Below are 13,846 nucleotides of genomic sequence, written 5' to 3'. Positions count from 1 at the left end.
TCATTAAGATTTTTATTGTTTAAAAATATATTTTAATTTCTGTATAATCAATATTTTGTTAAATCAATTTGGCAATAATGATCAAATCTATGATTCCAGAGCTTATAAGACATTTCAAGCTTATACTTTTTATGTTCTAATTTTCTTTTCAATGATGATCCTACAAACAGATGGAATCAACTAGACGTATTTATTGTTATCCTGTCTGTGGTTGGCATTGTACTCGAGGAAATGAAAAGTGATATTATCCCAATCAACCCTACAATTATTCGTGTGATGAGGGTGCTTCGAATTGCTCGTGGTAAGTACCTAAATGACCTGTCAGTCCAGTACGTCACAATGCAGACAGAGACCCAATTTGTTGGGCAAATGAAGTGCTATACTAATATCCCTATAAATCTTCATACACTAACTCATTAAGTTTGATTGTTAGGAAATAAATTTAATCATTTATGTACCTCCGAGTTGAAGTTGCAGAAACAGACCCCTACGATCTTTATTAAACTCGAGTCATTATTATCTGAAACACATAATTCAAATATTATGCTTGGAGTTATAGTACAGTATACTAAAAAATGCTAGATACTGTAAGTATATAAAGTATCCCCTTGTGTATTATATTGTTCATATATAAAGGTATAATTGTCATGTAGCTGAGTTCATAAATGGAATGGGGAGTAGTTATGTTTGCAAATGATACCATTTAGAAGCTTTCTTAATTTTCTAAAATTTTTAAAAGCAAATATCATACTCCTTTAGGTAGCATTCAGTCATATTTCTTGAAATATTCCTAAGGGAGTGTCATCCACATGGTTTCATGAAAATATATAAACTTGTTAACCACAGCATGCTGTATTGAAAGTATCAGAGGTATACAAAAGCTAATCTTCAGTCCCTTAGTACTTTATATTGTGAATTGGAAGTATTCCAAAGATGACCGAGTTTAATTTTAATATTAAAACTTATTAATGCTATACTTACCTGATGTTCATATTGCCTTTTTCCCCTAAGTGGACTCAATATTAATGTTATTAAAAAAATAAAAATTTTCCTTTTTCTTCTCTGACAACCAAGGTGACATCTAGGGGCTACTGTGAACGTAATTCAGTCTCAATGTCAAAACTGACATAGTCCATTAGGTACAGAAGTCCCTTTGTATCAATCAGGTGACCAAGGTTATTTGGTGCCAGATGAAAGTCCAGTTATTTCAAGATTTCATGTATGCCCTTTTGTTTGAATTCAGTAGCTTTCATGTTCAAAAGGCTGATTTGAATACATCCCTTCTCAAATTCTCCGAATAGGTTAAATCAGAAAAGAACTAATTTTATAAAAAAAAAAAATCTTCACTTCCTGTATTTTGAATGCAATCACCTTTTGCTGTATATTTGAAACTCCAAATAAAAGCATGGTATCTCTAAATTACTAAGCAAGTTATTGGGTAAAAAAAAACATTGAATACAAGAAGTTATATAGCTTTCAGTAAGGATACACCCAAAACGTTAAATTACACCCAATAAAATTCCTAAAAATTATAGTTACAATTGTTTCCTATTGTTGAATATAGTTTATAAACTATATTCTATCAGAGAGCAGTATCTCAGCTTTTATTTGGTACATTGATTATGCATATTGGACCATGATTAAGCAAAATACTGCAAAAGTAACTGGTATTTGTCTGAATTTGAATATGTTCAAAACATAGTTCTTTTCTGGGTCGACCTGTGACGGCCGGCGAAAAAGTCCTTCTTTGTACTTTTTCTGATATAAATCTTCCAAATATACCAGAGAAAATTAAAAGCATGGAATGCAGAGGTTACAACCCTCGCGCGAGCACCTTGTTGGTGTCGTATATCTAACAAGGGCGTTTGTAAAACACTATTCACAGGCTGTCTTCCATTTAGATAATCCCTTCATCAAAGGGGGAGGGCCGTGACAGGCCCTAGAGAATACAGTTGGGTTACCCTACCGACACCTACCACTCGCGCTCACCAGGTCATCCTTCTGTTTTGGACTTGCCCGCTAAGTTGATAAGTGTTTTGCCCAGTGTTTTTCGAAGTGATTGTCGTTAATTCAACATGACTGACGTTGATACTTCACCCTTACCAATGTTAAGTACCATAGTTTGTTTTGGCAGCTTTTGTCAGTACCGGGCATTTGTTCTGTTTCCAATATGGTGGTTTTTAGTTTTGGAAGCGATTGTCCTGCCGAGGTATCGGCAGCCATTTTGGGTTATGTTCGCTTCGGTAAATATTCTAGTTAATTTTGCCCATCTGGTACTCTGTCATCTAGGTTATATCACTTACGTTTTATGGCCTTTTAGTGTTATCATTAATTTTTACTATGGTATTTATTTGCTTGCAAGTCCAATTTGGACCTACGAAGAATAGCGATTTAAAGAATAGCGAATTAAAGTTTAGCGATTTAGTCTGTTAGTTTGTACTCGCCTCAGAGGCTTCGATTTAGACTATATCCTTGTTTATTTGTTACGTTGTCGTTATTCTTCGTTCTTGGTTATTACAATTACTAAGAAAAGCAATCAATTTTATTAATGTTCTTGTTTTATTGTGTGATGTTAGTTTTTTATTATGTAACCTTGAGAGCGAAAACAGAGACTGCTCGTTCCCTGTTCTACAGATATGAGTTATCCCTTCTCTCGTTTTCTTTGTTAGCTCGAGTAAGAGAGGTGAATTTCCCGTTCTCCGTTTTTATACGATCACGAGTTATTCAGGCCTCCTCTTAGTATCAGAGTTGAGGATAGTACGTTTAATATTATAAACGTTTTTATTGATGTGGTTACTGTTAATATAGCTAACACTATTAATAGGTACGTTAGTGTATGAGTCATTAATTGGGGTCGTTTTATACCGACACCCTTAGCTCTGCCTTGAGTTATGCTTAGCTCCGCCTTGAGTTATGCTCCGCTATATGGATACTCATTGGGTGAGAACTAGTTAACGTTCAAGAGCAGATTTTTGGAGTGCAACGGTGAAATCCGGCACTCGGACTCCGGCTGAAGCCTTTTACACACGAACCTTTGTCATGTTTGATCATAATTACACCGTTACGGCCGGCTTCACGGGAGATAACACAATCATTCATTGAGGTTAATGTTATCGTACCGGGAACGGTCACGATATCACGGTGACGGGCCTTTGCTACCGGATCTCCGGTACAAACAGAGATCAAGCAGACGGCCAGAACCGGAGTTAACAATGTGATACCGATGAAGACTTCACAGTTTCATTATTACGGTCCCTTTTTCATCGAATCTCCGGCTTCACTGGAGATAACACAAACATTCAGTATTAGAGAATGTTATCGTACCGATGAGGATCACGTTTTCACGATGACGGACCTTTGTCACTAGTTCTCCGTTACAAACAGAGATCAATCAGACGATCAGAATCAGGGTATGAACCCTTTTTCATAAATAATCACAATATCGTTATTACGATCCTTTTCATCGAATCTCCGGCTTAACCGGATATCGTACAGGCGATCAGCATTGAGGTTAATATTAGTTTTCCTCTGGTGTTCACGTTGTCACTATGACGGACCTTTGTACCGGGGATTGTTACCGGAGCTCCGGTACAGACAGAGATCACTCAGACCACGGGTGGCCAATCTCTTGTTTTTGCTGTAAAGGAAAGGATTTAACATGAATACAAAGTAAACTGTACTTACTTTAATGACACTTTGAATTTGCGTTGGTAATATTCATTAGTTATTCTTGAAAGTCCAAATAAAAATATATGAACATAACTATGCCTATATTTATGCAGATATTTAATTCTAACTATGTATAAATATGGATAAATATCCATACAACATCGTGTTCAAATAGAAATAAATTGATTATGCCTATATTTATGCATTTTCAATTCTAACTATGCCTAAATATGAATAAATATCCATACAACATAGTGTTCAAATAGAAATAAATTGATTGTGCCTATATTTGTGCATATTCAATTCTAACTATACCTAAATATGAATAAATATTCATACAACATCGTGTTCAAATATAAATAAATTGATTATGCCTATATTTATGCATATTCAATTCTAACTATGCCTAAATATGAATAAATATCCATACAACATAGTGTTCAAATAGAAATAAGTTTCCACTCAGTACTGGGAACCAAACGTTGGCCCCTTCTAATGAAGGGCCGGGTCGAGACTAACCATGCCATGAGAGGCTATCTACTGTTCCTTGAAACTCTGGTCAGTGAACAGATGAATCAATAGAATACTAATACCCAGTAAATAATGTTAGACCCGGTTCTGAACGTCTGAGTCAGGGGTGGCCAACCTGTGGCGGATGCGCCAACAGTGTCACATTTCATGAATACAAGTGTCGAACTATACCCCAAAAGATAGTACATTAAATGATTTTTCTTTAAAATTGATTTTTATGAGTTATACAGCTGATCCCAGCCTGTGAATAGGATCACTAACCAAAGTTCAAGGAACATCCAGACTTATGTCCCCTTTCTTTTACAGAAGGTTCGCCTACATGGTTCCCGTCAGGATGATGATGAATCTCTCTGGCCTGCAAGAGAGGCTCTCCGCCCTTGGTTATCAAGGTTGGGAATAAATGCTCCATCTGAGGTCCCTATCTCCTCAGAGTGTCCTCTCTAAGGTTGGACGACGACCCCATGGACGGGCAGGTAGGTGGGGATGAATTTTGAGCCTTCAGCTTTGCAATTACCTACGTCACCGACCTAGGACCCTTAATGGATCCTGATGTTCATGTTACCCTGCATAAACCGTGACTGCTAAAAGCAACACATTCTAGGGAAAACCAAGGGGCTATGACGGAGCTCAAAAGTATGGTAGTGAGTCGGATCCGTTCAGGAACTCAGAAGTTTCCCCCCTACAGCCCCAGGCATATCGAAGTATCCTCCTTCGATAAAAACAACGCATAGAGATTTGCCTTACATGTTCCATATATAGATGGTACCATAAATCTGGATGGCATAGACTTCCTCCCTCTGGGGAACCTAGAATTTACTCCCAGGTACTAGAATTCCCGTTCAACGGATTCGTTCGATTGAAAGAGATTGCCTTGGTTAGGTTAAACAAGGTACCGAAGGTAACAGTATTATTTCCTAAAGGGCAGGCCCGATCTGTCTGGACCAGGATGTTGTCAGTCTGGGGGGTACGATAATTCCAAGATCTGCCCTTCCAATTCGACCTACACGTTTGATGGTCTGATCGGGTTAGTTGTGGGAAATACGTTCTGTCTGAGGCCTCTATCAGACAGGAATCGATAGTCGGTTACCCACTCGTCATCACAGCCTCCCTCTGATTCGACGTCTATGCATCCAAATCCCCCTCATCAGGTGGTCTACCTCACTGATTCTCCAGGTACACAGCCCAACCCCGTTGGGATGTTTTACCTGCATACAGCCCTAGATCCGAACCCTCAGGCTCCTCTCGTGGACACCAGAGAGGAAGCTACAGGAGTAGAAGACAGTCTCGCCATCGAGACGGACCTAGAAAAAAGGGGGCTCGGAGAAGGAAAGTACCTAGATTCACCCCCTCACAACACGGTGGTCCCGGTAGGGGGTAGACTTTACCACTTTTGAGACCATTGGACCTTCGGTCTGTGGGCTCATAGCATAATCTCTAAAGGTTTGAGGTGAAAATGGCCACAAGGTCCTCCTCCTCCACCAGTGACCTTCTCCCAGAAATCCACTCCCATCCTGGAAGAGTACACCACAGGGTTACTCAAGAAGAAGCAATCAAACGGGATCGATCACTGAAGTTCCAAAGCCACCTGTTCACAATTCCGAAGAAAGGCTTGACGGCATTGAGAGTGGACCTGGACTTGTCAAGCTAAACTCTTACATTCTCTGCGACAAGTTCCGGATGTTGACTATCTCTCAGGTACGGACCTTACTTCCCCGTAGGACCGTCACCACCTCTGTCGATCTTACCGACGACTATTATCTTGCGCCTTTAGCTCGAAACTTCTCTTCTTATCTGGGTTTCCGCCTAAGCAGGAAAGCCTTTGTGTTCAAGACATGCCCTTTGGCCTCAACATTGATCCCAGGATATTCACGAAACTGGGAGAGAGAGTGTTAGAACAACTCAGGAACCAAGAGATACAGATCATTGCTTATCTGGCCGGTTGGCTCATTTGGGTCCGGCCGGTCATAGAAGGCAACAGAGCTACGAAGGAATTATTTCAATTTCTCGACAACCTGTGATTTCGAAAGGTCCCACTGCGAAGCACACGTTGTCTCTTCCTTCCAAAAGGTAAGAGGAATAGTTTCCAAGATCAAAAAATTTTCTCAAACACAAACAGGTGTCCGAAGAGCCTTAGAAAGTATCCTCGGACTTTTCCAATTCACTTCAGTAACAGATCTAATAAAAGCCAAACTCAAAGACATCAATCGAGTTTGGAGAAAGAGAGCTACAGTACCTATAAGAGACATGGTCTCGAAGATCCCCTCTGTCTTGAAAATGAGACTACGCCCATGGTCCGAACCGAAGGACCTCTCCAAATCGGTTCCTCTACAATTCTCACCTCCACAAGTGACATTCCATACAGCCGCGTCTCTAAGTGGATGGGGGGGATTACTCCGAACATCAGATGTTTCAGGTTCTTGGTCACTCTCCATGAAACAGTCCCATATCATTGTTCTCAAAGCCATGGCAGTGTTCTTGACCCTGAAGAGAGACTCTCCTCCGAGGTCGACCCACATCAGAGTAGTGTCAGACAGCACAGACGCAGTACACTACGTCAACAGGGGAGGATCCAAGTCACCCAACCTGAATCAGATCCTGGTCACTATCTTCGCCTGGGCAACAGAAGAGAACTGGTTCCTGTCAGCACCTCACCTAGCGGGAGGCCAGAATGTGAGAGCGGACTCACTATCCAGGACGGATCCACTGGAGTCAGAATGGTCTCTAGACATAATTTCATTCCGGTGGATACTCAGGCTCGTTCCAGGCCTCCAGGTAGATCTATTCGCAACTCAGATGAATCACTAACTTCCTTGTTATGTGACCCCAACCCTGGACCCTCGGGCTTATGCCATGGACGCATTACCCCGGGATTGGAACCATTAGAAGAAGATTTCCCTATCTCCCCCAGGGAATCTTCTAAAAACTTTTACACAAACTACGCTCCTTCCGGGGCGCAGTGGCTTTAGTACCACCTCACTGGCCAAGAACAGTTGGTTTCCTCTCCTCCTCGAGTTGAAACTCAGTCCCATCCGGATCCCGTTCCTCAAACTGACCCGAGTATCCAAACTCACTGTGTCAGATTACTCAAGGATAGCCAAAACTCTAACTTTGTGGACTACAGGAAGTTGGCAGCTCGTAGAGATGCGAACATTGAACCGGAAACGATCTCTTCATCGAATGGGACAAAAAGGGACTCGACAATTCGCCAATATGATTCGGCCGTTAACAACTAGTAGGTCCCCTAAGAGTGCAGACCATACTCGTATGTCCCCGCATTTAGCCATCTCTTTCTTGAGGTTCCTATTTGACAAAGGCCTAACAGTTAGCACTTTAACCACCATCAAGTCAGCTTTGAAGAAGATCTACCTTGTTGGGTTCAACATTAACCTAGCTGATTCCTATTTCTCATCAACCCCAAAAACATGTGCTAGGCTTCGACCTTCGGTTCGGCCACAAAAGGACTCTTGGTCTCTGAACGGTGTTCTCAAACTTGCGATGGACACGGACAATGAATCCTGCTCTTATATCACTCTTCTTAGGAAGACTTTATTTCTAACGGCTATGGCCTCAGGTGATGGAACATCAGAACTAGCAGCTCTCACGAAACCCGGAAAACATAGATTTCCTCCCTTCAGCCGAAGTACTCCTTTTCCAGACAAAGCTTCCCTAGCTAAAAAATGAGGATCCGCAAAATAGGTGCTCCTCTCGGAAGATTATTCTTCATCCCCAGGATTTTTCTCCGTGTACAGTCACACTCTCAAGCCCCTTTTTAGCTAGAACTGCCACCCGCTCGTCTGGCCCCTTGGTTATCAGGGAACAAGGAGGTACTATTTCCATTCACGGTATCAGGCAACAAATCCTCTACTTCATTAAACATACTAATCCGGAATCATTTCCCCAGGCTCATGATATACGGACAGTAGATGCCTCCAACAATGACTTCCAGAACAGGGACTTTGATGATTTTAAAAAATATACGGGTTGGAAATCCCCTATGGTTGTCAAACGCCAATATCTGAAGATCTTACAGGCCCTTAAATACCCGACGATGGCAGAGGGGAGCCTTATCTCTCCCCATTAATCTCCTCTTCTTCCTTTCTTCCATCTCTTCTCTTCTCCCTCCTACCCGCCACTCACACCACGTCGCCGCTCTCCTTGGTAGTTCGTTAGCCCTATGATATTTGCCATGTTTAATTCCTATGGTTTAACTGTTATTGTAGTTACCGTTCCTTTAATGTTTAGATATACTTAGACATGTAAGGTTTGATGCCTTTTGCGATTCGACACTCAGTTGGTTCCTTGTCGTCATTATTATTTAACCTTACGTTCCCTATGTCATTTGGCTGGTTGGTAATTGGACGATTACTTTATTATATCATAGTATTGTCGTACATGGTGATTGTATTCTCCTCATTATGTTATTAATTTATTGGGCTTGGAAGGCATTCTCTGGTACTTTTTCGCCGGCCGTCACAGGTCGACCCAGAAAAGGGATTTTGACGAAGGAAAAATCTATTTCTGGGGAGAGACCTGTGACGCCCGGCGAAACCCTTCCCGATTATTTTTGTACGGACCCACCCTTTTCCTTGCCAAGCCATATGTTCTTGCAGAAGGATGACCTGGTGAGCGCGAGTGGTAGGTGTCGGTAGGGTAACCCAACTGTATTCTCTAGGGCCTGTCACGGCCCTCCCCCTTTGATGAAGGGATTATCTAAATGGAAGACAGCCTGTGAATAGTGTTTTACAAACGCCCTTGTTAGATATACGACACCAACAAGGTGCTCGCGCGAGGGTTGTAACCTCTGCATTCCATGCTTTTAATTTTCTCTGGTATATTTGGAAGATTTATATCAGAAAAAGTACAAAGAAGGACTTTTTCGCCGGGCGTCACAGGTCTCTCCCCAGAAATAGATTTTTCCTTCGTCAAAATCCCTTTATTTTGCCTGAGTGATCAAGTTCATTATCACACCTCAATCATTGTCATTGCCAACTTCATCATCGCCATCCACATCATCATATTGTACATTTGCACCACAATCAATATATACACTAGCATAAACATAGGACCCAAAAACACATCATCGTAATCATCACTCCCATTATCATTATCAAAAGTATCAATAGCAGCGTTATATGAAAATAATAAATTTTGATGTTAATATTTTTTTAACATTGAATTGTGGAAAACAACTGAAGTAATAGATTCAAACTGTCCATTTGAGGCTAATATTCATTCAAAGTCTATCTCACCAGTGTCATTCACATCATCTTTCGTAATTTGTGGCTCTTCATCATCATGGGGTGGCTGATTGTCGTAGGTTTACAATTTGCATAATTTGGAACACTTAAGATTGTTGGCCAGACATGTACACTGCAGAAGTCGACATGACCTCGGGCAGTTACACGAGAGAAGCTCCAGAACTGCTTCTGGTGCTGGTGTTCCATCTGACCAGTCGATCTGCAATTCTTCCTTGTTGCCTTCTCCTGACTCAAGTTTTCATCCATTATGTGGTGAAGGGATGTTTGGGTGAGCTTCAAGAATTCTCCAAATTGCAGTCTGAGAGTTGCCTCTCAAACTGTGCTTCTGAAAGGCACTTGAACAGGGTGGAAGTTGGTAGGGATAAATCTGAGTTTTTTTTTTTTTTTTTTTTTTTTTTTTTTTTTTTTTTTTTTTTTTTTTTTTTTGCAACAAAGAAGTAATAGCTAAGATCATTCACTGACTTTTTGTAGCATATATTTAGCAGGTAAATTATTCTACTGTACTTCGTAGTTCCTCAGAAATGGTGCATTTTCTTCTTAATTGTCTGAAAATGCCTTGTGTGTTAACGTCCCTCATCAACATGTTCAGTATGGAGAGTTTTCCACTGCCAAGTAATGTACTTACACTATCACAACCAGTGGATGCATGAATACCTATTAATGCATTACAGACGGAAAGTCCAAGGGCAGCTGCAATTTTCTTAACATCAGTGTATTGTATTCTAACTCAGGTACTACCTTTGATGTACATGGCTACATTTATGTCACTACAGAAGGTAAGAGAGAATATAAGTACATCAGTGTCATCTGCCACTAGAACTAGGGATTTGTATCCTTGTGTTATGTGTGCAGCATGAGCTGCATGTAGAAAAAGACGTGTGTCTGCTTCCTCTTGTATGGCTCAGAGTTTTGGGACAAGATTTGATCCCTCAGGTTGCAACAGCCTGAAACAGTTTTTTCCACAAGTCAAGAAGAGGATCTTTTCTCCAAGAAGTTGTACTTGCTTGTCTCCATTCACGTTCAAGGAACCGTATGAAACTTGTTTTGTTTGAATTGGTTGTGAGAAACTTGGTTCATTGCGCAACTATCTGTTTGGTTGTGATATTTTTCCGTAGAATAGCTCCAGTTGTGGCTGTAATTAATAGATATTTCTCAGTATGTATCAAAGACATCAATACGTGTTGATCAAGAAGCTTCAGTCATCACTATTGAGAATATGAAAGATGCAATATCCCCAAATATTTTGTTTTTACCTTTGTCTTGTGTACAAGGGCTATTTTATTTATTAGACAGGTAGAGTTTGGTGGTATCACCTCTGCAGTTAAGTGAGTTATTTTTTCAACTCTTTGGAGAACACCAATTTGCTGGTCTTCCTTGATATACCATCTGCAGGGGCCAATGACCAGGGAACTAGTTCCAGTGTGTGCTGAAGGACCTCTCACTTGTAAGTTTCTGCATCTGAGCCATCAATAGCCTGTTTCCAAACAAGCTGGTTGTTGCTCGGAGAATGACTTCTTTGCCTTTTTGGGACTTATCTCGTGTAGTTTTCTTCTTGTTTATGAAATTTTCAGGTTCATCTTTGAAATGCTGTCATTAAGTTTAAGCTCCCGTACATCAAGTTCCAAATTGTATGCTTTAAATAAGATGTATACTGATTTGCCTTGTTCTTTCGCTGATAGTAAATCGTTGGCAACATATTCAGGAGCAACAGTAGCATTGCTTATGTTTATCAGGTCTTCAGACTCTTTAAACAGGCTCACCAAATCATCAATCAAGTTTACAGTTCCAGAAACTGCCATCTCACCCTGCAAAGTCTGAAACTGCTCCAACTGGGCATGTTGTAGATGTGACTGGTTCATGTGAAGCATCTATTTTAAAAGCTTGATGTAACTGGTTCGGTATTCAGCAGTGGGATCATGATAGTATCATGTCACAGCATGAGTGTTCAAACTAAAGCAACAAGTTCCTCCTGGGGTTTTGGTGTGATTGTTGACTATTTCTTCAATTGTCTCTTCTACAGGTATCCAACTAAAGGTATTCTGTGAACCTATCTGAACAGAATATTTTCTCTCTTAAAACACTTGATAAATTCGGGGATGTCTCTCTGGTTGATCGAACATTTCAGCATAGTAAGCTGGAAGATAATGTGTGTAGTTGGTTTTATCATATGCTAAACACCAGGTAATACACTCCTGAATGCATGTCAAGTGTAACTGCCAATTTCCTTCCATGGAAGCTTGGATAAGACCCAGATGCATAACTACCATATCGAGATAGCTCATCCAGTATTCAGATAATGGACCGTTGTTGTGTCTAAGACTATCCAGAAAAGCTGAGAAGAGATGTAACAAAAAAATAGCACCTGCTCATTCTGCAGAGTTTCTTCACAGTTCTGCTGAGATATGTCATCATTGAGATCATGTATCACTTCTAGTCCAGTTTCCACAGATGTTTTCATTTCTGGGTGGTTCTGTTCTATCCAAAGTAGAAACTCCCTCCATGCTTCTCATAAACCTGCTATGTATATGGATGTTATGAGATTCAGGTAATAAGAGTTTGTGGCAGGCATAATAACTTCTATTTTTGTTCAATCTACCGAAATCCACACATTGATGATTTTATCTTTGACTGTCTTCTTACCATTATGGCTATGATACAAGATGATAGAAAGGCCTCCTTTGTTTTTGTTGGTGATTTCAATGCTCACCATAGGGAGTGGTTAAATTCTTTTCCTCCTACTGATCGCCATGGCTTAAGAGCTTTAGATTTTGCCTCTGAATAAGGCTGTGAGCAAATCATAAGTGAAGCTACTCACAGATCTGGTAACTGCTTGGACCTCATATATGATGACTCCCCTGGCATTATAACAAGTAAGGTTGGTTCTCCATGTGGGACATCTGATCCTGCCTAGATTTCAATAGTGGTGAAGACTGAGCAGGCTGTCCCTGATGTGTCATACTCGTGTAAGACTTACTGTATGTAAAATCTTAAGGAGACTGAAATGGCATATTGAGTTGTCTTTTGGGCTTGAATTGGTCACAATTGTATAATAATGTTGAGCCTGTTGTTCCTTTGAATGAGAATCTAGTCAACATAATTGATAGGAGTGTCTCTTCTTGTGCTAAGGTAACAAGTGAAAGACAAACCATGGTTCAATGATGATTGTAGACATGTTTATTTGGAGAAGCAAGAGGTCTTATCATCTTTGAGATTATGCTTAGAGAGTGTATTATTCAATTTAAGAATGAATATAATGTAACCATAAAGGAAACCCTTTCTGGTACAACCTAGGACCATAAGTGGTGGACTACCCTTAAATCTGTACTCTTTGGTGTAGATGCAACAGTTCCTTTTTTTAAACCAGATGGCTCTGTCACTCATTATCCAAAGGAAAAGGTAACCCTTTTGGCTGATGTGTTTCATAGTAAGCAGAGTAATGAGAAACTTGATCTTCCAAATTCATGTTTTCCTGAGGCTAAACTAACTAGTTTAGTTGTTTTATCTTGTAAAATTAAAGCTCTGTTGATGGACATTGTAGAACTTCAAAAGTTCAAACTTGCAGCAAATGTTTTTATGTTGAACAGGCTGACATGTCTTTTTATAGTTTATTTATGAAAGATCTTTTTTTTAGATTTGTTACTGTTCATAAGATACAGTATTTTATTTTATTTTCTCAATATTTCTCATATAGTTTATTTCCTTTCTTCATTGGGCTATGTTTCCCTGTTTGAGCCCTTTGGCTTATAGCATCGTGCTTTTCCAACTACGATTGTAGCTTCGCTAGTACAGTAATAACAATATTGATGATGATGATAATAATAATAATAATAATAATAATAATAAAGGGATTTTGACGAAGGAAAAATCTATTTCTGGGCTCCGACCTGTGCCGCCCAGTGAAATGCTCCTTTAGCATTATTGCTAAGGTATATAACTGCTAAATAATACCAGAGAAAAAATTGCATAGGAATCCCAGGTATGAACCCAGCTCGCTCACCTGAAAGGTGTCGGTATATCATAACAAGGGCGTGAAAATCACAAGCAGAGGTCTCGTACCAATTAGATATCTCCTCGTCAAATATCCCAAGTCCACTACTGCCCGTCGCTAACAACAAGCCCACCCACGCCAATGACATCACTCCTCATAGCACCCAAGTTTGGGTCCATCAGGGAGAGCGAGCAGAGGGTGGGTTCACTGGACGGCACAGGTCTCTCGCCCAGAAATAGATTTTTCCTTCGTCAAAATCCCTTTTCTGGGCTCCGACCTGTGCCGCCCAGTGAAATAGTACCAGAGAAATGGTCCCAAACTTGGAACCAAAATCTTAAGTGAAAAAGAAAAATTAAAGTCAAACATACCAAAAACATGATTCAATACAAGTTAAATGTAA

General features: G+C 40.2%; 1 protein-coding gene across 4 annotated transcripts in view; it reads left to right on the top strand.

Moving 5' to 3' along the window:
* The window catches only part of Ca-alpha1T (Ca[2+]-channel protein alpha[[1]] subunit T), a 340,709-nt gene that overhangs the window by 231,008 nt on the left and 95,855 nt on the right, over positions 1 to 13,846 (top strand). For all 4 annotated transcript variants that reach the window (XM_068362312.1, XM_068362310.1, XM_068362308.1 and 1 more), the window contains one exon: positions 171 to 301. In XM_068362312.1, coding sequence (XP_068218413.1) covers positions 171 to 301 — 131 coding nt within the window. The remainder of the gene's footprint in view (positions 1 to 170; positions 302 to 13,846) is intronic.

Source organism: Palaemon carinicauda, chromosome 38 (genome assembly GCF_036898095.1).
Source record: "Palaemon carinicauda isolate YSFRI2023 chromosome 38, ASM3689809v2, whole genome shotgun sequence".
Lineage (NCBI taxonomy): Eukaryota > Metazoa > Arthropoda > Malacostraca > Decapoda > Palaemonidae > Palaemon > Palaemon carinicauda.
The sequence above is the reverse complement of the archived record's forward strand: the minus strand, read 5'-3'. Positions and strand labels throughout refer to the sequence as shown.